Genomic DNA, 26,351 nt, shown 5'->3' with positions numbered 1-26,351 from the left:
TTTAATAGGCAGCCGATTTCAATCAAGATGTGACAGTCACTTGCTTTGCACAACTTTTCCTGCACTTTTTTTCCCCACTGTAAACCCTTAAAATTGCAATGTATTGCCATTTCTCATGCATGTTCAAACAGAAACAAGATGATCCTCGAAAGTCTCACGTTTTATTCAGTTACTCATCAGTGTTGTTTCTCATATTCTTTCTGCTCATCATCATTTTCATAGTTTCACACCGTAGGGTGGCAAATACAGGCTTGACACGTTGCTGTGGCTTGAACGGTTACGAGCAAACACCTTTTTGCGTTAGTTCAGTCAATAAGCACAGAAAATGTCATCATGTTGACCTGTACACGGTCTTGCACATTTTAGATTCATTTGGATACATTTTCATGCAGATTCCAAACTTTTTGTGAGTCGTGAATTGACGAGGTGAAATGATGTTTGGTTTCTCATTAAGCATCCACTCGGAGCAGCACCCAATGACACAGTTTTAGACCTTTCCCAAACACTTCATATTGCGCAAGAAATTCAAATCAAATTTTAATTAAATAAAGATCCACTGATGAATGAAAGATGTTCTTTTTTTCTTCTTTTTTTACAAAAAGTCTGCAATGCATAGGACACCAGCGCAAATAATGACCACCACGGATCTGATGTTAGTTACATTAAACAAATACGAAAGAGAAAACTGTTGATTTCTATAGAACCTGCCCCTCCATTTTCCTTAATTCCTCAGAGAACAAAACGCAGTGACAAAACTCACTGATTGGTGGAGATCAATGATTCCCAACCACGTTGAGGGAAATTAACCAATTCCAACCAGAGATTTGATTACGTAAGCAAATGAATTTACCTTCTCTATCTGCATCCGTCCACGCCAGCAACACATAGTGGCAGGCCTAACAATCAAGTACTCTTCCACTAGATATTCGAATATACAATTAACTTGCTATTTGACCCAAAAGCTGGATATTCTGAACTTTTTGAGAGAAGTGCCTTAGTTGGGAAACACTGGTCTTATACACAAAATACAAAATCTGTCCATTTGATAGGAATCAGTTATGGTCACGAAATGTCAGTGAGGTAAGAGTAGAATTGAAAAGATTTTCACGTAGCAGTCCATGGGAACTTTGGAAACATTCCAAATTGGAAACTTGACGAGAATTACATTAAAATCTTGTTTGCGATTTAAAAACCGCAAACTCCTCCTTGAATGGAGAGTTTCCAACTTTTCAAATTCCCGCAATTTTGCAACCCTAGCTGTCATCCGTCATCAAGCAGGGTTAAGAGGTCTCCATCGTGGTCCACTCGGGGCGGGCCAGACTCGCTTTGGGACTGCGTGCGGTCCGCCGATGAGGCCGCGAGCGCGCCGACGGCGTCGGGTCACCGTTGGACGGGAGCGTCAAAGCTCGTCTTTCTCCATCTGCCGGAAGGCCTCCAAGTCGTCCCGCCAGTCAGCCAGTTGGTCCACAGATTGGTCGGCGCCGTCCGCGTCATCCCTAGGCTCCTCATCCTCCCCGGAGTCCGCTTTCGGCATGTCGGCCTCCGCCGACCCGACGTCCTCCGCCGACCCGACGTCCTCCGCCGACCCGACGTCCTCCGCCGACCCGACGTCCTCACCTTCCGCCGGAGCGGCGCCTTGATCTTCCGCAGTCACCTCCGACTCGGATCCCGTCGGCGCGGTGGCCTCGGTTTGGAAGTCCGCCTCCGCCTGTTGGACGTCGGCGCCTGAAAAGGAAGGCGAGCGGTGGGCGCAGACGCAAAAAAGGATGTGAGATGCGCAAAAATAGAGCACTCTTCACAAAGACGCTGCCAGCTCGGAGCGGCGTGATGCCCGCCCGTGATGAGTCACAGGATGGAATTTTTCTCCCCCTCTCAGCCGAAAGGAAGCCGAAAAGTTGCGCGAGCATTCTGGCAGGGTTACTTACTATTCCTCCTGAAGTGTGCTTTCCATAAATACACACTGAACTAGAAACGGAAGGTCATGACGAACCTCCTTTTCTTTGTAAACAGGTTGTTCGAGTCAACAGGAAAAAAAAAAAAAAAGTCAATCCGATTCAGCTCCAATGAAAATCTCTACTTTTTGCTACTGTTGTAATGATGCCCAGTTTTGCCACTGTGTCCAGACTTGTAAACTAGTGTTTGGTGAGAAACAAACAAAAGGAAGCATAAGAAAAGAGGAGTGAAGCCAGGAGGGAAAATCACAGATAACACAAATGGAAATGTGTGGGAAGGCTGAGGAGAGGCTGGTGCCGGTGGAGGAAATAACATTACGGCGAACCCCTGGAATATTCCGTTTAATTGTTCGGCCTGCTGCTCTATTAACGATTTTCATCGGTAATAATTGAATAGAATATGACTCGTTTCTTTTGCATCAGTGCAATGGACATTGTGCGGCTCCTTCTGACGGATCATGACACACCTTGGCCACCAGTGGGCAGTAAAAAGGACATTGGGACATACTGATAGTGAATCCAAAGTAATATTAGTCCTATGCAGATGGTGTCAGTAATGTATCTCGGGGTTCACTGTACTGTAAAAACGAGAAGACGTGAGCGGGGGAAGCAGATAGAAAAGCAGAAAGGATTACTTACTGCCCTCAAACAGACTTCCGGGAAGAGGTTTACCTTTGAATATGGCAGCTGTTTGCCCACAAAATGAGAGGGGGAAGAGAGGAGAAGGCAAATGAGCGAGAAGAGGGGAGGAGGTACGTGTTGGCTCAGATTGATAAACTGATGTGACCACAGCCAGTGGCTTGGGAGTGAGTCAAACGTGCCGGGAACGGCCGAGCCTCATCTTTAATTCACGAGGCAAATTGGTTAGGCGTGATAAAGGGCAGCGATGGCGCACACGCAAACAAACAAAAGGGCCACGCTCACCTCTGTCTCGGGCTTTGTCGCTCAGCAGCACCTCCACCTCCCTGTATTCCTTCAGCGTCTCCAGCAGGATGTTGCCCTCCTTGTAGAAGACGAAGAGGAGGGGCAGAGTGATGTCGTCCGTGTTGCGGCCGTCACCGGCCATCTGGAAGAGCGGCGCCGTGTCGCTGCTGCTTCCCACGCTGTCGTCTGACAAAAGAATTGGACTTTTTGTTGCATTCCGAATATCTTCGCGTAAGATGTAAATGATCTGCTCAATATAGTGGGTTCATGGTCGTTCACATGTTTGATACATGGTGCTTTGCTAATTGCCTGTGTTGTCAACGGCAACCGGGAATCAATGAATCCACAGTGGAATAGCGGTCTCTTTTGCAGTGCTTTGCTGCCACCGTGTGGCATCTTTAGGCAATTACAACCCCCATTTTCAAATTCTTCCACCAATTATTTTATCATATATATTTCTTGGGGGGAGAGAGGTTATTTTACGGCTCAGAAAAACAATGAGAATTCAGAATCAAGTGTGGTGGTGTTGCTGCGGAAAATAATCGTGGCCAAGCCCAGCACAGGAGAAACCCAATTAACGGGTCATCACACGCGACTTATCTGACCGTCTGTCTTGCAGGTAATCCGTTTAATCGGCGGCTAATCACATCAGCGGGTTCATTTTTCTCATTGCGCTCACCGACGACGATGCCGCCGATGGCGCCGGCCTTCTGGATGTGCCGCGCCTTCTCGGCGAACATGCACTGGCCCCTCTGCAGCAGAGCGATGTGGCCCCGCACAATCTCGCTGTTGGTGATCTCGTCGCAGCCGCTGTACGGCTGGGCAACGGTGACAAAGCCTCGGACCTGCGCACAAGAGTTTATTTATCTTAACGTGTGCGCTTTAGTTGGACGTATATTTGACGTCTGTGCTTCAGCTCACCCCCGCGGAGCTTTTGGACAAGTCGGTGCCGAACTGCGCCGGGCCGGCGGTCAGCACCACGCGGCCGAAGAAGGGATGCGAGATGATCTGTATGGCTCGGGGAGGCAGCTGCTCCTTCTGCTGCTGGCTGGAGAGCTCCATCATCTCCTGCATGAAGCGGACGCCATCCTCCGCTGCGATGGGACTCACCGCCTACGTTGGGAAGAGGTGACATCGGCACGAGTGAGTCAACAAGCCGGACGGTGGTACCTTGACGTACGATCCACCAATTTTATTATTAACTGTTCTTTGTTGTTGGATGAATTACGAATGTGAAAATGTCACCATGCCAGTTCATGAAGGAATTCGAATGACGTCATCATGAGCCTTATTTTGACTCATCCTTATCCTTTAGTCGAGACTGAGTCACGACTACCGGAACACGATTCTATGAGAGCATTTCTTTTGCGTACCTGCGCGGCATGCTGCACCAGCTGCACCCTGCCATCCTTCAAGTGGATGAGGCTGACGCCCATCCGCCTCAGCAGCTCCAGATGTTCTGGGTTGTTGGCCATGAAGTCCTGAGCTCTCAGAGGAGGGGCTCCCATGCCGGGCTGCCTGGATGGAGGAACAAACAAGCGAGGTTCTATCGGGACGACCCGCTCAATTGCAGCCACGGTCCCCACCGAATGAGCAAATAATGACCTGTAAGCGGCGGGCCGCGGGCAGCTCTTGTCCACCGCGCTCCGGATGGGTTCCCTCAGGTTACGTGGGAAGGCCGGGTCGGGGAACATGAGACGCGTGTTGGGGCAGGTCCAGTCGAAGTTGGAGTCGTCCAGTTCCTGCTTCGACTGAGGTATCTGGACCGCATGGCCTCGGGTTACAAGGCGATGCGTTTAAATGTGTCTCGCTAAGACCGACGTGAGTAATTACCGTTCCGTTTGGGGGGACGGATGAAAGGTGAGGTGTTGTGGAGAGCGACAGAGGCAGCAGATGTGCTTCGGTGGTGAAGATGTAGTCCTCCACGTCGAAGCGGAGGTCCTCCGGGTCAGCGAAAAGTAGGAAAAGGTACTTGAACATCTCGGCCAGGAAGAAAGAGTCCATTCTGAGGAGATATTACATTTGCATGTTTACGACGGAATCGTGTTGATAGTGACACCGTTTGTACTAAATCCGGCATCCGTTTGGTGTTCTGTTTAAAATGCCCTACAAATCCAATTCTCACCGGTCCTCGTGGCTGCCGGTCCGCACGTCCTTCATGGCAGCGAAACCGCACGGGACCCGAGCAAAGCGGTTGAGGTTGTCCATGATGGTGCGACCCGCTTCGAGATAATACGGGTCTCCTGTGGCCTGGAGTGAGAGAATTTTAGCCTCAATTTTTTTGTCCTTATTCCATACAAGTTCCATGATAACCCTCACGTATAGGTTTTACTTTTGCGTAGCATTTTAGTCAAATGTCACAAATTACAAAAATTCAAAATAGTAAGTACTTGGTAATGAGACATCTGCATTGACTTTTTTTTTTTTTTTTACCTTGTAAAGGAAATAGGTGCTCTCGGCAAACTCTGGCCTCAGAGGATGCTGGGCCCAGTGTACCCTGAAATCTGTCGTGAAGGCCTGGGGGGGGGCACATGCAGGAAAATAAAACACTTGATTTAAACATAGTTATATTTTTGGACCTGGTCATGGCAGAGATGAGCAAACCTTTGTTTCGAATAATTGATGGCGATTGTATTTGAGGGAACTTTGCAATAAAGAAGATACACCAGTTTGTCTTGTTTGCGCTCATGTGGATCAAGTTTTGGGAAAACCCCAGCTTGTACGTAAGCCGACATTGAAGTCGGTGGGACGGGTTACCTCGGGGAGGAAGTTGTGTTTCTTGGTGACTTGATACAACATTTCATGAGTCTCAATGGCAGGACGGATGTCTCCCTTCAACACCTGGAAAGTCAACAGAGGAAACAATCATGTCATGAGAAATAAAAAAAAAATCAATTCCACATGATCAAATCTGACCTGCAGACCAGGGAAGAAAGCTAGCAGAGAGTCCATCCAGGTGCGAGTGGGAAGCAGCGGCTTGTGGATGAGCACGTCCAACAGCAAGGGGGGCTGGCTTATGTACTTCATTATGGATGCATAGTGCTGAGTGGAACCACAATGCAGTCATATTTTCAAACCCCAAAAGAAGGAACAAATCACACAAACCGTGAAGGAAATGGCTTCAAGAAAAATCACTACCCCAAGGTGAGCGCCCAAAGTACAACAAATCGGAAACATCACATATTGATTGATCTCGTTTGCTATCAGGTTGCCCGGCAACAGAATAAATGAGCAGTTTGCGTGTGTCGTGCGTGCGTACTCACAATATTGAAGCGCTGAAGAAACTGGTCATCTCCCAGAAGAACGTAGGCCTTGAGGAGGTATTCATAGTACGAGTCAATTCCTGCTCCAACTCCGCTGTCTAGAAACAAAGCGTGCGTCCATCTTCAGGTGAGTCATCACACAAACAAACACTCCCAACTCCTGCGCCCGTGGCGCAATCTAATCTTCCCCATCTCTCGTCCTCCTTCTGCCACCTGCTACTTCCCACCTCATCTACCACCCTGTGCTCCTCTCACCCCGGCGGACCCACTCTCCCGAGTGGATGTTGATGGTGGTTCCCACCAGATTGCTGTTCCTCTGCCTCTTCTCCCAAAGAAAGTCCAGGGCTCTCCGGGCATGAGCCTGCAAACGTGAGGATAAAGAATATGTTCCTGGGAGTATTTTTATGTGGCCAGTCTACATGTGTTGCTCAACCATTTCTATTCATTGCTTGAAGGTAATGGCCTGGATTTGCTAATATGGGTCGAACCTCAAAAACTGGATCCCCAGTGAAGCGACTTAAGGCAGCAAATTCCAGGATGATGGTTCCCGCGCATGCCGTACAGGTGTCGGTTTCTGTGCCCGTCCGTGTCTCGGGCCCCCTGACGCCGTACTTCAAGTTCACCTGTGAAAACACAATTTAAATATCTGGGGCACCTCCAAGTCTTGCCTCTTCTCTTATGGACGCAGTGGCCCAGTTTTAGATCCCACCCTGGGGTAAGGAAGGCCACTGCTGGTGTTGAATGCCGGCAGCAGTCGGAGGCCCAGGTCTTTGGCCATGTGCAGCAGCTCGTCTTGGTACCAACGCATGTGCTGTCCTTCTTCCTTCAGCATCACAGCCATGGAGTGAGCGCCCAAGAGACCCCTGAAGAGCATAAATAAAAAACAATAATGTTAATGCAAGGTAAAATTGACAGCAGTACCATGACTTCTCAATTTTCTCATTGAACTGTTTCTTTTTTCTTTCGAATGAGTGCGTGAGCAGTTTGATCATTTATTTAGCTGTGAATGTAAAAACATTAACTATGGCCAGCAGATGGCAGCATTAGATCTCTTCTGGATGAAATCAGCACGCGTCAGAAATGCAACATTTTTTCGTACAAATCTCATTTTCTGCTTTTTGGGGGTCCAAAAGGGTGATTTGGGTAGTTTATGTATTTACTTAAAACACAAGCTGTGTTCCTTGAAAGATCAGTTAGAATGCTCTCAATAAATTCTGTTAAGGGATTATTTTCCTTACCCCAGAACTCGAATGTTGGTTTCAAACACCGACACCACAATGTCGTTATCCAACCTGACGTCTGACAGGACTCTCCTGACCGCAGCCTCAAACTCCACCGTCTTGTTCAAAAGCTGGTGAGCAGATGATCGTTTCGGAAGTGTGAATTCATTTTTGTGCAACTTGATCCCACAGAAACAAAAAACTGCTACTCACCACAAGAGTATCCAGAGTGTCAATGAGGGTCAACGAGAACCTACAAGACATGCATTAACTCATGAGAAGACGTGCAGTAAAATACTGACGTAGCAAAAAACCAAACAGCATACGACATTTTTAAAAAAACTGTAGCCCAAACAGTTCTTACTTTCCGAGCGCATCGTCCACATCACCCCGACTGGGTTCCAGTCCACGCACTCTTCCTCTGCATGTTAGCGGCATCAGCTCGTCGGCTGGGTAAGCATGGTCCTTGGGAAAATGGTCAATAACACGTTAAGTGTGCACTCATCTGACTTTCTTTTTTTTTTTTGAGCAGGCGGGCATTTCACATCCAATTCAGTCCATTGAAGAAATTAAAAGCGATGACTTACCATGTAATTCTGGTACGCGTGGTCGAACATCTCGACCACTTGATCCCTTTTGGGAGAAGAGATGAGCAACTTTAAGGACCATTTTAGTCATGATTAAATGCAACTTTTTCTGACACTCACCTCAACTTGAGCTTCTCATCCCGTGACATGGCAAGTCCCAGGCTACATAACGCCGCCGGCAGCATCAAGACAAACAGTGCCGATGGCATCGTGGCCAGATGTGCAGCAATGTATACAATTTCACTTGACTCTCGATTAGTCTCTTGGCATTTTGTTACAATAGCAGCTAGAAACTATAACTACCACACAGCGAACCTTAGGCACTCGCACGCCATCTCCCTTGTCAGTAAATGACTGAGAATGTTGTATCAGTGCCATATTAATGGTTCCACGTAACAGTTGTTGACTTTTCCATGCTGTCACCCGGATCTACTGGAAGCAGGATGTGTGACACGAAACCCAAATACATGGACTTCTGTTTTTTAATTTTGCAATCGAATAAATTATTGTTTAATACCTGGTGGACGCAATTAAAATCCAGTGTCACCACTTGCTGTGCACGAGTACACACACACACGAAAGCAAATGTTGACTTTCTGAATAGTAACGTTCAAAAGGCCCACTCCCCATTTATTAGATGAGGGCAAATAACTGTAGTCCTTGCCAAGGAGTTCTCCATAACGCTTACAACCGCCAGAAACCTACCAGTAGACCGTAAATGTTAATAATTGCCAGACCTTGACGAACTGCTTTCGTCATCCCAGTCCAAAGAGTCCCGCACTTGCCATAGTTGAATTAGCCCAGTTAGCCTGTCGCTAGCCGGTATGCTAACTCGCCGCGGACACGGCAAACAAAAATGTCACGGTGAAGTCATTAAAAAATATTCCATGCGGTGAAATGACGACATTGGTGGCGTGATGTTTAAAGTCAGTTGAGGTAGGGTAAAAACACTGGAGGTCAAATTAGCCGTCTTCTGTTGCTCCTTTCCCCTGTGGGTGAGCCTGCTGCTGCCTGCTAAAAAGGTTCGACAACATCCGCTTGCCGGAGAGGCGTGTTTTGCCCGATTTACGACGCTCACTTTGGAAGCGAGAAAAACATTTATGCCCAATTTTTAACGAAGCGAGAGCACACGTCATTTTATTTTTATTTGCTCTTATTAACGTATTCAATGAAAATTGGATCACCCTTCTCAATTGACATAAGTAATTCCTTAAGCGATGCCTGTCAAACCGGATTTGAATAGAACTTATCCCCCTAACAATTGGTAAAAAAGAATACGAGCTTCAAATTTGGGATGATTACGTCACAAAGCAAGGCCTTTTTCTAAACATAATGCAAACACAGTGGGCATCAAGCCATATGGGAGATAAAACTACATTTCCCACAAGGCTTTGCGCCCACTTGACGCGTTCACGTGAGAGGGAAACCAACTCCCGAGGAAAACATTCAACATGTTTATAATTCGCACCCGGCTTCCCCTGGAAGTGCAGTTCTTCACTCACACTCGCAGGGGAACGGACGAGTTATAACAGGTAGGCAGCAACCGACGATTGGAAAAATAGATTTGCACTTTTCAACACATTCGCAAAGTGGACACACAGGCTCGCGTAAAGCTAACGTACACGATCGTTACCTCACTAATGATTTATTGAACAGAAACACAACTATTTTTAAAACAATCAACACGAAAGAGGACAGGAAAATATCGTTTTGATCGGTGCAGTTTATTATGTTTAAGTAGGAAGTACAAAAACGTTTCACTTGCTCTCATGGAATAAACCAATAGTCCATATTCCCTAGTAGTAGGTTAATCATAAACGGTACTGCATTCCAAAATGTCACCCATTATCCCAAGTGCCTATCATCACTGGAGAAATGTGTGTTTTTGTGTACATTTTTAACATTGCATTTTATTTTTGCATGTCAACATAGAGGGATCAACTATGGCTCAATCTGCTGGGAAGAAATTGACTGGCCTGGTTGCAGCCACATTCACTCCATTCACCTCTCAAGGGTATGTATTCAAAATATTGATCTATTTGGAATGTAGAGGGTGCCCCTAAAGTCACCATGCACTTCCCATTTTCCATCATTCAAAAATACGAGGCCATCATAATTTGTCATTCAAATTTTCTTTTCGACATCGCCTGCTCCGAGAGTTCAGTCTCTTCATCAGTGGTTGAAGAAGAACTTCTGCTACGTTGTTTTTCAAGAACCGCTTGTATTTAGATTAACGTGCCTGCGGTAAATACTTTTTATTATTCTACCGTCTGGAGCGGCGTAATTGCCATTGCTCAAAATGCAGCTAACAGGAAAAACTTCTTCCTAGGTGTGCAATGCCACAGAAATGCTAATCGGCAAGGTAATGACATGCTGACTGCAAAGATAAAGATTTCAAATCCTCACGGTCTCCCGTCTACCCGAATGATACCTGAAAGCAAAAAAGGAAGCAAGTGCATCGTGACTTTTGGGACACTTTGAATGTATCACGGCAAGATACAGTCGGATGACAAAAAAACAGGGTGATTCAAAAAAAAGAGATGAATAAGCAATTTCAGAAAGAGGATGTCAGCGCTCACATTTGCAAGCTAAGAGGGAAGTGAGTCTTGTGAGGATGGGATTTTTGTTTGTTTGGTGAAAGTCAGATACGGTGACCCTGTTCTCTTGCCACTCCCTTGTATCTATCTGCAAATGGCCGCCATCTTGTCAATGCGTAGATCTAGTTTTGCCAAATGTCAGGGGGGGTGGGGACTGCATGTGTTTTCCCATAACAGTGAAATCAACCTATCCGAGATCGGACCTTATATTGACTACTTGACACAGAAGCAAGGTGTAAATAAAATTTTTGGTAAGTTGACACATAAATTGGTCCTGTCTGCTCCGTGTGCTTGTCCTCGATCGACCACGTTGTCAGACTTTGCATCATATTAGCATCATTTCTTTTCTTTCTTTGTCACATTTGTTTCTTTGAAGCTTGCAACCAACTTTGGACTTTTTCCACCTTTTAATACCGAAACTATCACGTCACAATAGTAGCAAGCATCAGTCTGGTAACGGCGGTGCTTTTGCAACGTTGCTGCACTTGCATACGTGATAGCGGCGGAATAAGTCTGGCAGGGCTCGCCCACCACTGCTCAACAGGAAACAGCTGTGATGTTGAAATCAAATATTTTGCCTTCGACAAGACCACTCATCCTTTTCTTCTGGGTCAGGTTCCCTTTTTCATATCGTGTGATCAGGGGATCTTTGTTGCTAAGGGACTCTGTCGCATAATATGATGGTGTATGGAAATGAAGACCCAACTGATTAACCAGCCAACATGATCTCTTTCAGACAATTGATTGAGAAGAAATTTAGTTTGATTTTTGGGGCTCTCTAGTTTTGCAATAATGTTGATCATTTATACGAACAGCTGGAGCCGGTCTGTAAGTGCGCTATAGATTTCTGCTCACACTTTGAGGCCGCAGTCATATGACATTTCCTTCTGGTGAACCAGAAGAGGTTGCGCAACCAAGAATAAATACCTATGGAGGGAGAGAGCAGAATGTATACTTCGATTTAATGCCGTAATTCTACTTTACAAAAATACTCAAGTAAAAACACAAACGATGTGCCGTGGGAAGTAGTTCTTATCCCCTGAAAAATACTTCAATGATTATAATTAAGCAAACTACCGAACTCTGGTTGACTGTTAATGACTCGTAGGGCGCCCCCTTGTGGTTGAGCAGGTGCTTGGTTCGGTTGGGTTAGATCACCATGCAAACTTACTGTATTTTCACCATCCAAGATCATTTTCTATTTTTCTGTATTTCCTATATTTGTTTACCTCTGTGTTTGGTTTTCTCTCTCTCTCTCTCTAGCTCAGTCACTTCTGTATTTGTTGAGATGCACTCTCTCAATCTCTCATTGACCTGTACAAAAATCTAACTTTTTCCACGTAGTGAATGGCACCACCGGAGAGGGCATGTCCCTCAGCGTCGCCGAGAGGAAGTTACTGGCTGAGGACTGGTGTCGGAAAGCCAAGGGAAAGTAAGTCTTTCGACAGATGAACAGAATTACCCCAAATTTTTCTTTTCTTCATCATTTTTTCATATTATTTATGTCACAATTCCATGACTACTTTGTATTAAGTCCTGTGTTTTGTTTTTTTTAAAGAATGGAGCAGGTGATTTTGCACGTTGGCTGCACCAGTCTCAAAGATTCCCAAGAGTTGGTGAGTCGCTCTAACCAGAGTACCTGCGCAAACGTAGCCGTGTCTTCAATTCCCGGAATGCAACGTCTCCAAATGACTTCATTTGAGGCTCTGCCTTTCCGATCGTTCAGGCTCGCCATGCGAAGGAGCTCGAGGTTGACGCCATCGCGGTCATCTCTCCCTCCTTCTTCAAACCTCGCTCTGCAGGTGTGCGGAGAAGAGACATTCAAGTGCGGTTGCACGTGCAAAGCAGAAGAGAATCAACATGTGTGCACCTTTTCCCTTCTCAGAGACGTTGAGGGCTTACCTCCAGAAGGTCGCTGCCGAGGCCCCCGCTTTGCCATTCTACTACTACCATCTTCCAGCCTTGACTGGTGTTACTTGTGAGTATTTGCATGTGCCACATCTGCCACAAGGAAAAAAACAAAAAGGACATAGCTCGACCTTGGCAATGAATGTTTTAATTTGATTGGACTTGAATCGTTTTTTTGTCCATTTAACAAGTTAATGACACATTTGACCAGTTTGCAATGGCTGTCTGAACTACTACTTTCCTTTTACTTTTTATGCAACCCCCCCCCCCCCCCCCCCCCCCCCCCCATAATGCTTTAGAATCTACAACCCCAGCAAATGTCACCAATTCAAATAAGTAAAAAGTCAATTTTCCCTAATACGGCCCCTTGAATGCGTCTCGTCTTGAAGTGCCTGTGAGCGACTTGCTGGAAGGCATCGAGACGCTCATTCCCTCCTTCTGTGGAGTGAAATTCTCCGGGACTGATCTGCTGGACCTTGGCCAATGCATCAGCCATTTTCAGCCCAATTGGTCGATCCTGTACGGCGTTGACGAGGTGCGCTGCGCTCGCTCACGCTGCGTGACCACACCTCCGCCTCCTTTGTGGCTAATCACCTTTTTGTCATGTCACGTAGCAACTCCTGGCAGCTCTCGCGATGGGAGCCCATGGAGGAGTTGGAAGGTCAGCCATGATGATTACAAATGATATTTGAACACAAATGGTGCAGCAAAACATGTAGCAGACAAACTACTATACGTATGATGCACACTTATTTTTTAAATTAAAGCTTTACTCATTTATTGCTCTACCCACAGCACGTACAATTACCTTGGAAGTCACATGAACAAGCTGTTGGTAGAGTTTGAGAGTGGCAACCTTACGCAGGCCAGGAGCCTTCAGGTACAGTTTGTGCATTATTTTTTTCCATCCACTTGAGGTTCTCAAACTGGCCGTCCATGTCGCCGCTTCACTTTCAACAGTCAACACACAAAAATGCAACATGAGAAGACTCACACGGAGCTGATGTGGGCCACTACTCACATTCACACAAACAAATATGTTCAACCTGGTTCCAGCTCCTGACGTCACTCACTAGGCCACACCCCTTGATGGCACACATCTGTCACATGACTACTACAGTATGTACATTTGATGAATTAACAGACTTTGTCTTTTCTCTCTCGAGCAGTTCAAGATGCAAGAACTCATCAGACATGCAATTAAAATTGGTGAGTGGGATTTGATGACTTTGGTTTTATTTATCGACATATGTTTAAGTACGCCGAAAAGAGTAGCTGTCTGACACCTCAAAATCTCTTTTTTCGCGATTTTCAGGATTTGATTTGGGCGTGAACAAGCAGCTGATGAACGAGGTGTCGGGCTTACAGTTGGGCCCTCCGCGCCTTCCTATCACGCCGTGTCCTCAAGAGCACGCCGCGTCCCTCATGCAGAAATACAAGGACCTCTTCTCCGTAGATTGATGTCACCGCAACACTCCTGCCACTCATTTACTGGACCATTCTTTTATGATATTAATTGTAACTGAATGTTCAACTTGCTGCCTGTGTAAATGTAGCAACGCTTCACCCTGTCGACTATTTTGAAATCATGCACATTCTGGAGCAGAAAGCAAGCAGCTATGGAAAGCTGTTTGAGCGGTTATTACGTTGTTTTTTTTAAAATATAATCAGGTACTGTAACGAGACCTCGGAGCCCAGGCTTGTTTACAATTGAAATTTTTATTAAATGCTAATAAATTGATTTGATTTTATTACCAGGCCTGATGTGTGTGCAAAGATGAATGAATTATAATTTACATGCATCATTAGACCCTTATTTGAATTTTTTCTTTCCTGGTTGAAGAGACTTTTGTTGGGCTACACAAATAAAAATAAAATGACCGATGTAGGTTTTAACTGCTAATTTAGCTTACAGCCAAAACATTTTTCTATATATTTTTTATTACATTTATAAATAAAATAAGCTTTGTCCAGTTAAACATAGGGGGGAAATGGATGGAATCATTCTCGGGATGGAAAACGTTCCGGCTTGCGACATTACCGGAAGTGTTAGGGTGACGGACACGACAGCTGCGGTGACGCAGTTCCGGCCAGCTCAGCGTCGTCACGTCATCCGTCCTGGTGCTCCCTTTTCCACTCTGGTTCACTCCAGGCTGTCAAAATCGACCAAATATAAAAGCTTGTGCGGCGTCTGCAGACAAGATGGTGCTGCTGACGATGATCGCCCGGTTGGCCGACGGCCTGCCGTTGGCCGCCTCCATGCAAGAGGACGAGCAGGTTGGACACAACGCCACTTGTTTCTTAGTCGCTGTCATTATTAAATACTTTCTAAGATCCGACTAAAAAACAAATACATGATGAGTATTTGCAGTAGAACACATTGCTTGGAAACAAATCTGTCAAACGTTCCTCCTGCTTTCTCGTTTGCTATCAACCAGGGAAGCGAAAAGATTCATTTCTGTTGTGTCCCAGCATCCTTTTTTTTTTTTTATGTCGACTACTGCGATGCTTTCAAGGACACACCAAAAGCAGAATGTGCGCAATTTCTGAGGGTTAAAAATAATCAAATGATTTCAAGGGCAGATGAATCACTGCACCTCTATTACACACGCATTCAAGGATGCTGAAAAGCAGATTGTCCAAAAAAACAACAACACATCACGTCATCCCTTTTGTGTTGTGTGGCACTACTGCGATGCCTTCAAGGTCGCCAACCACGCGTGTCCCGTGTTTTGCAGTTGGGCCGGGACCTGCAGCAGTACCAGAGTCAAGCTAAGCAGCTTTTCAGAAAACTCAACGAGCAGAGCCCCACTCGCTGCACCTTAGAGGCCGGCTCTATGTCCTTCCAGTGAGTTGCCACCAACAAAAGGACAACGGTAACCAAGTATTTGTACTTGGTCACTTGCCCTCACAGTCACTTATGTCACGAGCAGCTATGTCTTGGAGAAAGGCGTGTGCTACCTGGTCCTGTGCGAAGCCAGCTTCTCCAAGAAGCTGGCCTTCGCCTACCTGGAGGACCTGCAGGCCGAGTTCCACGAGCAGCACGGCAAGAAGGTGCCCACTGTCTCGCGGCCGTATTCCTTCATCGAGTTTGGTAAGCTCAAACTTTCAAGGTGTGCGTCCATCAGTCGGGCTTATCAAAGTGTGGCTGTGTGTGTGTCAGACACGTACATCCAAAAGACCAAGAAGGCCTACATTGACAGCCGGGCCCGGCGGAACCTGGGCAGCATCAACACGGAGCTGCAAGACGTGCAGAGGATCATGGTGGCAAACATCGAAGAGGTGCTGCAGAGAGGAGAGGCGCTCTCCGGTGAGTCAAGAGACGTCTCTTACCATGTCGATTAGACCTTTTTGCTCGCTAGGGGGCAGTATTCTATGCTCATACATTTATGAAGTTGTTCATAAAACAAAATCAAGAGCCATTTTGAATGAACAAAATTGTTCATTGAACAAGCACCCTTAATAATTCCAGAAATCCATTTTTGCATTTATTTGTGCACTCATTGACTCACCAGTCCGAGTTGCATTCCGTCGCTTCGATGCGGCGTTGACGTGTCCGTGGTCATTGTACATTGATGCTGGCGGCATAGCTTCAATATTGTCAAAGCAGATTCATTCCAAGTCGTCTAGCACCAAGGGTAGTTACAGATCCTGTCACTTTGTTGTTGATTTATGTCAAATAAACACTAAAATAGTACCTTAGTGCATTTCCACCATCTGTCCTGGCACGTCTGTCTGACCCTGCACACACACAGGTGTGCTAAACGGACGACCAATTATTGCAGGCAAGTGACCCAACCCTAAAAGGGGAGGGGCCAAAAAAACTTCAGTAATATTGCTCTTTGCAGAGAATAAATAACATCTACCAGTGACTATCCTGCTTACGTGAATTCTATTCCTCCTCTTCAGCGTTGGATTCCAAGGCCAGCAACTTGTCCAGCCTGTCCAAGAAGTACCGCAGTGACGCCAAGTACCTGAACACGCGCTCCACGTACGCCAAGCTGGCAGCCGGCGGCGTTTTCTTCATCATGCTCATCGTCTACGTGCGCTTCTGGTGGCTCTGAGAAGACAGCACAGCGCCATCGTCGACACATGAAAAACAGCCCCCCCCCACCACACCAATAAGACTTTAAGACAACGGCACTTTTGCAGAATGATTAAATAAAGCATGACGGTTTTGGGATTAGTGACCCCGTCCTGGAAAGGTCAACGTTTGGGTGTCTCAAAGGCGGCCGCGTTCCAAACAGAGGAAAAACAGAGGGACTTCTGTTCTGTTTCCCGCAATTTTGCAAATGCTGCTTCATATGATCTTCAAAACTGTGCAGGTTACACCAAAGTGGGTTTTGATGCTAGAACATAATCTTTTTATATTTTGGAAGATGGAGCCTCACACTCAGCCCAGCACACATTTCTGCTCCATTGCACCGTTTTTGTCTTGTACAAAGTTTACTCGTGAATTTCCAAGTCAGTCCAGGTCGAGGCGGGAAGAGTTGCAGATTGCTTTTTTGTTCTGACTTGTGAATAAAAAAAAATAATTAGCACAGCACACAGTTTCTTGGACTCTTGTCAGTTTTGTGAAAAATACAAATATGCTGTCTAGTTGGTCTCTCAACTCTGAGGCCAGAACTACTGAGGTCAGATTGGATTTTGTTTTTTTAATTAAAAATTTTGGTGGTTTTCTCTCCCTAAAATAATCTAACCTCATTAATTCCTCATCTTTGTCAAATTTAAACCAAACACATTTCCACGTTTGCATATCGAGTCGGTAACCAGTTCACTACTAGTCCAGTAATTATGAATCTTTGACATGCAAAGCCATCAATTGCAGTGAATTACTTAATTTTTTTTTTATTCAAACCACATCTACATAGGGAGAAAAAAAAGAATACACGTGTATATAAAAATAAAACATTTTGAGAAAACAGTATGAACAACTGGCCCGACCGATCGTCAGCTTCTTAAACGTCAGCTTCTAGAACTTTCCTGCACGTGGTGAACATTTTTGAACAAAGAAGAAAATAAAGACGCGTTGTCAATGTGTGTTCTGAATATGTTCCCTCATCTCTTCAGGAAAACAAAATTTCTCATCGCAGACATGACAAGAGTTTCTCGACACCAAGTGTTGGGTCAACTGACTCATTTGCTCAAAACGTTTTTTACAGTGTGAGCACTTTAAATTTTTGATGCATTCCTGCCGTTTCTTGTTGCCTTTGGACTTTTTCTTCATCTTCCGAGGTTCCCGCTTGCCGTCGCACGCTTGCGATCCTTCACCGGCTTTGGATTCCGAAGACGCCCCCTGGTGGTGACTTCTGACGTGTCTCAACAGGTGATGCTCCCTCATGTAAGTTTTCTCACAAAAAGAGCAAGCGATGCGTCTTGCGTTGTCTCCAGCTCGCTTGCTCCCGTTTGCTTCACCTTCCGAGTTCTTGCTTGTCGCTCCGGATACGCTGCTGTTGTCGTTGGGATCGTCCGCAGACGAGTCCGACATGTCCGAATCTGACAGCGGAGCAAAGAGGCTCTCCGGTTCCGATTGGGTATCCTCGCCATGTTCTCCGTTGGTTTGCGTCGGCGCCAGCTGAGTGGAGCTAGTCGAGGGCGAGCGTTTCTCGTTGGCGTGGACGCTCACGTGTGCCGCCAGAGACTCTTCACTCGCAAAACTTTTCGTACAAACCGAGCAGGACAAAGACTTGACGGTGTAGAAGAGTTTGGTCACGCCTGTGGAGTCCACAACTTGCTTTCCGGTGTGCGTTTTCATGTGTCCGTCCAGATCTGCCTTGTGGACAAACACCTCGCCGCATTCTGAGCACGGCAACTTCTTGTTGGTCTCCGGAGATTTTTTGGCATCGCTATCAGAGTCCGAAGAATCTGACGTCACGTCGTCCTTGTCTGGTACTTGTGCCGGGTTCTGTGGTCTTGGGCGGATATTTTGACTTTCCGACAGCAGGTGCTGACCAGAGGTACCGGAGGCCACCAGTTTCTGCCTGTCATGGGTTTGCATGTGTAACTCCAGAAAGTGTTCAGTCGAGAAGCTTTTCTTACAAGTTGAGCAGGTGAAATATTGATCAGCGTTGGATGGTTTAGAGACTGGTGGCAACGTGTCTGGTTGGGAGTTAAGAGTTGGTGGTTTAGGCACTGGGGGCAACTTGTCTGGTTGGGAGTTAAGAGTTGGACTCTCTGACACCCGGCGCTGACCAGAGCTACCTGAGGCCACCGGTTTCTCCTCAGCGTGTGTTCGCGTGTGCGATATGAGAAGAGCGCTACTCGGAAAGTTTTTTGCGCAAATTGAGCAGCTGAAAGATTTCACGGCGTCGGGTGGTTTAGCCACCGGTGCCAATCTGTCTGGTTGCGAGTCAACATTTGGACTCTTTGACACCAGACGTTGATCAGAGATACGGGAGGTCGTCGGTTTCTCCTCGGTGTGAGTCCTTATGTGTGATATGAGAAGGTCTCTACTCAGGAAGCTTTTTGTGCAAACGGAGCAGGTAAAAGATTTAACCGTGTCAGGCGGTCTAGCGACTGGCCGCAATTTGTCTGGTTGCGAGTCGAGATTTGGACTCGCTGGGACTGCAGCGTGACCGGAGCTACCGGAGGCCACCGGTTTCTGCTCGTTGTGGGTTCGCATGTGTAACATGAGAAAACGTTCGCTCAAAAAGTGTCTCTTACAGTTTGAGCAGGTGAAATGTTTCTCGGCGTTGGGTGGTTGAGCGACCGGTGGCAACTTGTCTGGTTGCGAGTCAGGTTTTGGACTTTCTGGCACCACGTGTTGACCGGAGGCCGCAGGTTTCTCCTTAACGTGGGTTCGTATGTGTGATATGAGAAGGTCTCTACTCGGAAAGCGTTTAACGCAAACTGAGCAGTTGAAAGATTTCACAGGTCCGGATGGTTTAGCGACAACTGCGCTCTTCGTCCCAATGTGTGTTTTTGTGTGTCTATCCAAATCTCCCTTGTGGACCATCTTTGTTTTCTCCAAAGGTTCTACAAAGGAGACATCAGAATCAGAGTCAGAGTCAGAGGAGTCTGACATTAAGTAATCCCTGGAGTTTTTTGACAATCCAGTTGCTGAGTGAAGATCTTTAGCATGTGGTCTGCCACTTTTGGTTGCCACTTGTTGACTCGAGATAGCGGAGGTAAAAGATGGTTTAGGGACAACTGCAGGTTTTTTTTCAGTGTGTGTCTTTTGGTGCTTTTCCAAACCTTCCTTGTGGACAAACATTTGACCACACTCAGAACACTTTAACTTCGGTTTTGTCTTCAAAGCTTCTTTGGCAGACGGTGTAGGGACAACTGCAGAAGTCAAAGGTTTCTTTCCCGTGTGTGTTTTTTTGTGCTTTGCCAAATCTTCCTTGTGGACAAACATCTGACCACAGTCAGAACACTTTAACTTTGGTTTTGTCTTCAAAGGTTCTTTGGCAATGTCACCGTGATCACTGTCAAAGGATTCCGAACCTTGGGGACTTTTACGGACTTCTTCTTGAGCTTGCGATGCCTTTTCTGGACTTGACTTGAGGCCTGAACTCCCCGCATTCTTCCTTTTTTTTGTTGGTGGCTCCTCGCATTCCTCCTCTTTAATATTCACCAGCTCACACTGAGAACCTACATGACATAAATGAATGAAAGTTCAGAGATACAAAGTAGAAATAGAAATGTGGAACGTCTTCCATTCACCAAGGATACATGACGTCATTGGCTCAGCGGGGGGGGGGGGGGGGGGGGAAGACATTATAGCTTGGCAGCCATAGTGAAAAGAAAACTTTTAATTAACACGGCCACTTTTCAGAATCATTCCTAAACTTGGCATCTAATATTAAATATGTTGTTTATTCTTATGACTAATTTATACTGTTTAAATGAATCAGGGCTCCGCCATCTTTATATTTCTTACTTCTAGTTGAGCCCGAGGGAGTCTTGAAACGCTCCTTGATCATTTTAACCACTTTTGTGACACCTAGTTTCCCTCATACTGCCGAACGTGCTCATTCTAGGACCTTACAGTGTGAAAATGAATAAGACGGCAATTGTACCTCTTTGAGTTTTGCGACCAACGTTGGGCTCCACACCATGCTCACTCTCGCACGCCTCTTTCCTTCCTTTTCGACGGAATTCCTCTTCGTACTCGGCAATGGCCTTCTCAAACAGTTCCCAAACCTCCTCAATGGCCACATTTAGCTTGCGCTTCACCAACAGCTTTAATGTTGAGACTTTCGACATGTTTCACGCAAGCTTGCGCTTCTTCTTCAACAATATCGAAATAAAGCTAAATCGAAACACGGCCGTTAGGAAAAAGCAGAATGGGGAAGTCCTCTTCCTCTTTGTGTTAATAGGCGGTTCACATACTGTGATAGCTCACTACTGCCACCTACTGCTCTAAAATTATTACTGCTTTAGCTTGCGGTCTAAAATTGTTCATGAAGCAAAAATAACATTTCACAGGAGTTCGGATTTGGAAATTATTTTATACAATCCTGTCATTGTAAATAAAATTGAATAAATATCTAATGATTTCACATTGATATGTATTTTCTTTTATAATTACGTAGCATATTGATCATACAGCCCACTACAATGAGAAGACTTAAATTGTTTTTTATTTATGGAAACATTCCACTTTTGTCATCTCTGCGGTTCTCAGGTCACAATTAGATACAGAGTTGAAAAGTAAAATCAATTTCTCGGGGAACACAAAGACAATTTTTACAATGAACATAAACTTGACGTTTTTTGACAAATCTGTTTGAGTGTGCTCACATTGGTCTTCATCATAATTTAAAATCAAAGACTTCATTACTGCATTATTATTATTTCTCCCGAACAGGAAAACGGTCTCTCCCCGGTGTGAATGGCCTTGTGTCTCTTTGTGTGAAGCTTTGTGTTGAATCCTTGTGTTTTTCTTGGAATAATTAGATGGTCGGCCTGACCAAAGGTGTTAGGATTATTTTGATCGTATGATTATGTTGGAATGTAGACTAGAATTATTAACTTTGTTTCAACCTTTTACCTTTCCTTGACTCTGAAAAATTTAACCATTCAGTTGTTGAAACTTTCCAAATGGTGTGAAAACATTCTTGCTTAGTTAGTCATCTAAAATGCTCCACTAGTTTCTGTTTCCACGACCTTGTAAAACAATGAGCTGGGACCCTCCGCACTGATTAACCAGTTGCTGAGGTGACCACCAAACATGTCCAATGTCACCCCCCACCCTGCTTTCTCTCAATAAATACTCTCTTGCAAGAATCCAAAGTCACACCTCATTCGATCATCGGTGTACGCACAGCGACGAATGACTCTCCACTTGCAAGTGCTTAAAAAGGGCATACTGTCTCCCGTGTGGTTCTTGCAAAAATAAGTTAGAGTGAGCACCGCTCTAACAAAAGGCCTCATTATTTACGAGTTGGGAGGACTCAGAGAATTCCTCTACCTCCCTTCGTTTCTTATCTCACTCGATCTTTAATTCATAAGAACTTCTCTCCCTTTAAGCCAACTCTGTAGCTTTTATCAATGGGTTGTTGTTGATTGTGACTGTTTGTCTTTAAGTGTTACAGAAAAAACATCTGTTGAAGTAGTTGCATATAAGTTTTCCCATATTTACTCAATATTCGTATTGTGTGAAACTTAGCAAGAAAGTTACATTGGTCCACAGGAAAACGACCCTCAACACCCTTCGAGATATCTAATCAAGGACGAGTCAGCCAACCGGCTGCCAACCAGCTGAGGAGTAACAGGACAGACTCTGCATTGCTGGGGTCACGAATCGGCCAAGGCCTCGCACCGCGTAACATTCGTTAGCTAATCAGCGTTGCTACACCCACAATCTCCCCTCCCTTTAGTGTAGCAATCTTACATCCCAGCAAATCACTCCAAAGACGTCGCTTCCGATGCGCTGACATCAACGGCGCCGACACACTTGTGTCTGGTCACCTGGTACTTGTACGTGAACTTCTTATCGCAGGCGTTGCAACCGAACGGCTTCTCCCCAGTGTGCGTCCTCATGTGTATCATCACGTATTTTTGACTGGAGAATCTCTTATGGCAAACAGGGCAGGTGAAATTCCCCTCCGCGTGCATTTTCATGTGTAACTCCAAATAGTCCTTCCGGGAGAAACTCTTGCGACATAGCGAGAAGGTACACGTGAACCTCTTGGAGGTCTTGCCGGCGTCTTCAGCGTTGTTGCCTTGCTCGCTTCCGGAAGAGTGTGACACGGCGTCGTCCAGGTCCGATAGCGGAGCCCGGTTGTCGAGTTGCGAGGGAGAAGCATTAGCGTGATCTCCAACGGCCGTCGTGGCGTGCGGACTGGTGGAAACGGGCAGCTCAGGGGCATGCGTTCTCATGTGCGTCATCATTTTGGACCTGTCTCTGAATCTTTTAGGGCAAAATAAACAGGAAAAGGGTTTCTCTCCGGTGTGTATTTGCATGTGTCGGTCTCTGTGATGCTTTAAAGAGAATATTTTGGAACAAAACGAGCAAGCGAAAGGTTTCTCTCCGGTGTGCGTCCTCATGTGTCGGTTCAAAGTTCCCTTCCGGCTGAAGGTTTTGCCGCATTCGGAGCAGTTGAAGAGTCGCTTGCCGGCGGCTTTGCTGTCCTTAGAACGCTTGGAACGTTCTTTGGCGTCGTCACTGCCATCGGTCTCGGACGACGTGACGTCACGCTCGTCCATATCGGACAGCGGCGCCCTGCTGTTGTGTGCTTGTGACCTTCTGCCAGCATGTCTGTTCTGCTCGCTTTGACTACAGCGAAGCTGATAAGCGGAAACTTTGTTTTCACTGTCTTCATGTTTCACAGGGTGATCAGAGGTGGCATCTGCCGCCTTCAGGCCTGGAAGTTGCTTCCAATCCTGACTGCTCCACACGTCTTCCACTTCTTCTTTAATGTGCTCCACAGCAGAACTCCACGCTTGCTGCGGCTCAGGAGGAATCTCTACTGGATGCTGAGTGTCTGCAGAAGAGAAAGAATGGAACTTTTAGAGACCAAAGTGATATTGGGCAATTCCAGCCCTAATTCAGTGTACAATATTTTCACTCTAAGTGGTCAGTCAATCGAGTGTGTAATGAATGATGACAATTTTATGGCGTTGATAAAAAAAATTGTCAACTAACCTAGAAAATAAAATTTTTACTGTGCTATGTAACACAATTTGGGCTAATTAGAACGTAAATACTGGACGTGGATTCGCCTCGCTGGCCACGCACCCAAATATCGACAAATCGCAGCCAGCCGACTTATTCAAGGCAGCGGTGCTGAATAATCAAATGTAAAAATGGCAACAGACGAAGACAAGTTGAAACGTAAACAAACCAGCTCCATCGAGCCCAGACTGAGGCGTGAAAACAGCGTCCAGTAGTTCGCGTTGCCGCTCGTTCTCCTCTTTCGCTCGACAAAGTTCCTCCTCGTACTCCGCTATGGTCTTCTCAAACAGTTCGAAAATCTCTTCCACAGCCACATTTAATCGTCGCTTCACCAACTCTCGCAACATTTGCACTTTGCACATTTTTGCTTTTCCAATCACGCTTGCGCTTCACTTAGCAACGTGTTGCTAACTTCCGGTTGTCTTCTTCTTCGGATATAGAAGTAATCCTAATTGTTTTACGACACTGCCACCGTCTGGTGACACGTACTCATTTCTGCAAGGACGTCCCAAGGTTGCGACGAGTTCAGTTTCTAGGTTGTGAAATAATGTAACGTTATCAAAGCCCCTATTAAAAACCTGTCGATTAACATTTAAAAAAGAGAATAAGAGCGAAAATTATTATTATACAACAAACTTTTCTGTGATAGCGATTTATTAAGCCCACAAAGTGATACACTTAAGTTACAGATACACAAGAGTATTTATTTGTTCCCAGTACACACATGACTCTTGACCTGAGACCCAAATGTGAATTTTTCATTACAGGTATCACAGCTGAACAGTTTCTCCCCAGTGTGCGTCGCCATGTGTATCCCGATATAAGCTTTATTGGCGAAGTCTTTAAAGCACACAGGGCAAGTAAAACGTTTCCCCTCTGAATGTCTTTTCATGTGGCACCTCAGATATTGCCTGGTCGAGAAACGTTTGCCGCAGACGGAGCAGTCAAAAGGCTTTTCGCCCGTCTGCGTGTGCGTCAGCATGTGCGACTCCATGTGTGACTTTCTTACGTAGCTTTTGTTGCAAACGTTACAGCTGAAGGGTCTCTCCCCAGAGTGTATCTTGGAGTGCCTCTGCAAATGTCCTCTTGTTATGAAACATTTTGAACACACCGAGCAGGTGAAAGGTCTCTCCCCGGTGTGTATCCTGCTGTGTATCCGCAACTGTCCGTTTGAAAAGAAAGATTTGGCGCACACCGAGCAGGTGAAAGGTCTCTCCCCAGTGTGTGACCTGGTGTGCGCCCGCAACTGTGATTTTAATAAGAAACCTTTTGCGCATATCGAGCAGGTGAAAGGGAACCCTTTGGAGTGTGCCTTTTGGTGAGCCATCATGTACATCTTCCTAGAGAACCCTTTATCGCACAGGGGACACTTAAAAGGCTTCTTGTCTGCGTGCGACAACACACCAGTGGTCATTTCCGACTTCTGGACAAGCGTTTCCCCGCGTTCGGAGGAGATAGTTGGACTGATATCACCGTTAGAGCTCACATTAGTAATATTTGAATCGGCATCAGAATGGGGTGACATTCTGTCGTCCAAATCTGATGGTGGAGCAGAATTGTCTGGTTGCAATGCTCCACTGTGTTGACTTGAGCTACTGTCTCTGTTCTCATCACTGTGATGAAGCTGTGAGAACTGAGCTTCGTTATCTTCACGCTTCACAAAGACGTCAGCCTCCACGTCCTGTCTGCTCCGCATGTCTTCTTCTTCTTCTTTAACTTGCACATCTTGACTCGTCACCAACGCCTGCTGAACCTGGACCTCTACAGGCACAAGCACAAATAGTGTTACCAAAGAGCATTGGGCCCCATTTGTGAAGACAATCAGGGAAAAAATGAAGAACTACCACCTAATGTTAACAGGTTGTGGCTCTCGGATGGGGTCTCAGCAGAGTTGTATCCACGGTGTTGACTTGAGGTACTGTCTCTGCTCTCCTCACTGTGATGAAGCTGTGCTAACACAGCTTTGTTATCTTCTTCACTCTTCACGAAGACAAGAGTCATTGTGCCCGTGGTGACGTCAGCCTCCGCGTCTTGTCTGCTCTGAATGTCCTCTTCTTCTTCTTCTTCTTCTTTAACATGCACATCTTGAGTCGTCACTAACGCCTGCTGAACCTGGGCCTCTACAGGCACAAGCATGAACACAAATAGTGTTACTAAAGAGCTCTTGGATGGGGTCTTGGTCATTTTGTGTGCGAGGAATGTGCTTTGGACCATGTGAGCAAAAGCAAACAAACCTGCTCCATGGTAACAAAAAAACTGAGTCATGTTAAAACCGTTTACTTGGTCGAATAGTTCTGACAAAATGACCCAAAAAAAGGTGAAGAAAACGCCAAACCTGCTCTGTCCAGTCGAACTTGAGGGTTGAGAATAGCGTCCAGTAGGTCGCGTTGTCGCTCGATCTCCTTTTTGGTTCGAGAAAGTTCCTCCTCATACTCCACTATCGTCTTTTCAAATAGTTCAACTATCTCTTCGACGGCATGATCTAGTCGATGCTTCACCAACGTTCTCAACATTTGGATTTTGCACATTTTGGCGTCGTTGCAACCTGTCGCGAGCAAGGTAGCTCCCTCGTTTACCTCGGCCGGTGGCCGTGATGGGTCAAAGCTCAATAAAAAAGAAAAATAGTAAGGGGTCGCACGGATATGACGTCACACGCTTCATTACTATCGATAACAATTGATGAATGTGCATTAAAGTATTAACTTGAACGGATTGCAACCCGTTCATATTGAATTTAATAAATTTAATCAATGTATTACGTATGGGCAAACATAAGTT

At 45.8% G+C, this 26,351-nt stretch overlaps 6 protein-coding genes and 1 long non-coding RNA gene across 16 annotated transcripts; 2 read left to right on the top strand and 5 right to left on the bottom strand.

The window, feature by feature from the left end:
* Positions 1–142: 142 nt before the first annotated feature.
* edem3 (ER degradation enhancer, mannosidase alpha-like 3) lies at positions 143–8,989 on the bottom strand. Of its 3 annotated transcripts, none has more exons than XM_037250093.1 (21): positions 8,067–8,989; positions 7,947–7,992; positions 7,724–7,824; positions 7,573–7,612; positions 7,378–7,490; positions 6,849–7,002; positions 6,628–6,762; positions 6,395–6,500; positions 6,140–6,237; positions 5,793–5,918; positions 5,634–5,717; positions 5,310–5,393; positions 5,002–5,126; positions 4,710–4,881; positions 4,482–4,636; positions 4,250–4,394; positions 3,798–3,989; positions 3,556–3,721; positions 2,877–3,062; positions 2,592–2,639; positions 143–1,725 (listed from the first exon to the last, which is right to left on the bottom strand). In XM_037250093.1, exons 1-21 carry the CDS (start codon positions 8,153–8,155, stop codon positions 1,400–1,402), a joined length of 2,691 nt encoding a protein of 896 aa, XP_037105988.1. In that variant the 5' UTR covers positions 8,156–8,989; the 3' UTR covers positions 143–1,399. The 3 variants fall into 3 exon arrangements, with proteins under 3 accessions (XP_037105988.1, XP_037105989.1, XP_037105990.1); XM_037250094.1 differs by having other exon boundaries at positions 2,625–2,639; XM_037250095.1 differs by lacking the exon at positions 2,592–2,639.
* Positions 8,990–9,322: 333 nt separating this feature from the next.
* On the top strand, positions 9,323–14,202 carry npl (N-acetylneuraminate pyruvate lyase (dihydrodipicolinate synthase)). The gene is made up of 12 exons (XM_037250105.1): positions 9,323–9,478; positions 9,879–9,960; positions 10,721–10,794; positions 11,888–11,975; positions 12,102–12,159; positions 12,270–12,345; positions 12,429–12,521; positions 12,841–12,986; positions 13,066–13,112; positions 13,247–13,331; positions 13,621–13,660; positions 13,767–14,202. The coding sequence occupies exons 2-12, from the start codon at positions 9,890–9,892 to the stop codon at positions 13,910–13,912; spliced, it is 924 nt and encodes a 307-aa protein (XP_037106000.1). The 5' UTR covers positions 9,323–9,478; positions 9,879–9,889; the 3' UTR covers positions 13,913–14,202.
* LOC119121976 lies at positions 14,027–14,344 on the bottom strand. Its single transcript, XR_005097790.1, has 2 exons — positions 14,263–14,344; positions 14,027–14,211 (listed from the first exon to the last, which is right to left on the bottom strand). It is a non-coding gene; the product is annotated as an uncharacterized LOC119121976 (long non-coding RNA).
* Positions 14,345–14,514: 170 nt separating this feature from the next.
* Positions 14,515–16,999, top strand: sec22bb (SEC22 homolog B, vesicle trafficking protein b). The gene is made up of 5 exons (XM_037250108.1): positions 14,515–14,728; positions 15,190–15,299; positions 15,385–15,545; positions 15,615–15,761; positions 16,361–16,999. The coding sequence occupies exons 1-5, from the start codon at positions 14,654–14,656 to the stop codon at positions 16,513–16,515; spliced, it is 648 nt and encodes a 215-aa protein (XP_037106003.1). The 5' UTR covers positions 14,515–14,653; the 3' UTR covers positions 16,516–16,999.
* Positions 17,000–17,294: 295 nt separating this feature from the next.
* LOC119121964 (zinc finger protein Xfin-like) lies at positions 17,295–20,748 on the bottom strand. Of its 3 annotated transcripts, none has more exons than XM_037250091.1 (3): positions 20,473–20,748; positions 18,595–20,044; positions 17,295–18,546 (listed from the first exon to the last, which is right to left on the bottom strand). In XM_037250091.1, exons 1-3 carry the CDS (start codon positions 20,657–20,659, stop codon positions 17,484–17,486), a joined length of 2,700 nt encoding a protein of 899 aa, XP_037105986.1. In that variant the 5' UTR covers positions 20,660–20,748; the 3' UTR covers positions 17,295–17,483. The 3 variants fall into 3 exon arrangements, with proteins under 3 accessions (XP_037105986.1, XP_037105987.1, XP_037105985.1); XM_037250092.1 differs by having other exon boundaries at positions 17,295–18,652; positions 18,845–20,044; XM_037250090.1 differs by having other exon boundaries at positions 17,295–20,044.
* A 270-nt stretch (positions 20,749–21,018) lies between these two features.
* On the bottom strand, positions 21,019–24,016 carry LOC119121970 (zinc finger protein 774-like). The gene is made up of 3 exons (XM_037250104.1): positions 23,743–24,016; positions 22,282–23,382; positions 21,019–21,178 (listed from the first exon to the last, which is right to left on the bottom strand). Exons 1-2 carry the CDS (start codon positions 23,933–23,935, stop codon positions 22,301–22,303), a joined length of 1,275 nt encoding a protein of 424 aa, XP_037105999.1. The 5' UTR covers positions 23,936–24,016; the 3' UTR covers positions 21,019–21,178; positions 22,282–22,300.
* A 193-nt stretch (positions 24,017–24,209) lies between these two features.
* LOC119121968 (oocyte zinc finger protein XlCOF6.1-like) lies at positions 24,210–26,214 on the bottom strand. 6 transcript variants are annotated; one of them, XM_037250100.1, is made up of 4 exons: positions 25,909–26,214; positions 25,418–25,693; positions 24,993–25,334; positions 24,210–24,962 (listed from the first exon to the last, which is right to left on the bottom strand). In XM_037250100.1, the coding sequence occupies exons 1-4, from the start codon at positions 26,099–26,101 to the stop codon at positions 24,277–24,279; spliced, it is 1,497 nt and encodes a 498-aa protein (XP_037105995.1). In that variant the 5' UTR covers positions 26,102–26,214; the 3' UTR covers positions 24,210–24,276. The 6 variants fall into 6 exon arrangements, with proteins under 6 accessions (XP_037105995.1, XP_037105993.1, XP_037105994.1 ...); XM_037250098.1 differs by having other exon boundaries at positions 24,210–25,334; positions 25,909–26,211; XM_037250099.1 differs by having other exon boundaries at positions 24,210–25,337; positions 25,430–25,693; positions 25,909–26,206.
* Between the last annotated feature and the right edge of the window lie 137 nt (positions 26,215–26,351).

The sequence above is a fragment of the Syngnathus acus genome, chromosome 4, assembly GCF_901709675.1.
Source record: "Syngnathus acus chromosome 4, fSynAcu1.2, whole genome shotgun sequence".
Taxonomy (NCBI): Eukaryota; Metazoa; Chordata; class Actinopteri; order Syngnathiformes; family Syngnathidae; genus Syngnathus; species Syngnathus acus.
Note: the sequence above shows the minus strand (reverse complement) of the source record. Positions and strands in the feature narration are given on the sequence as shown.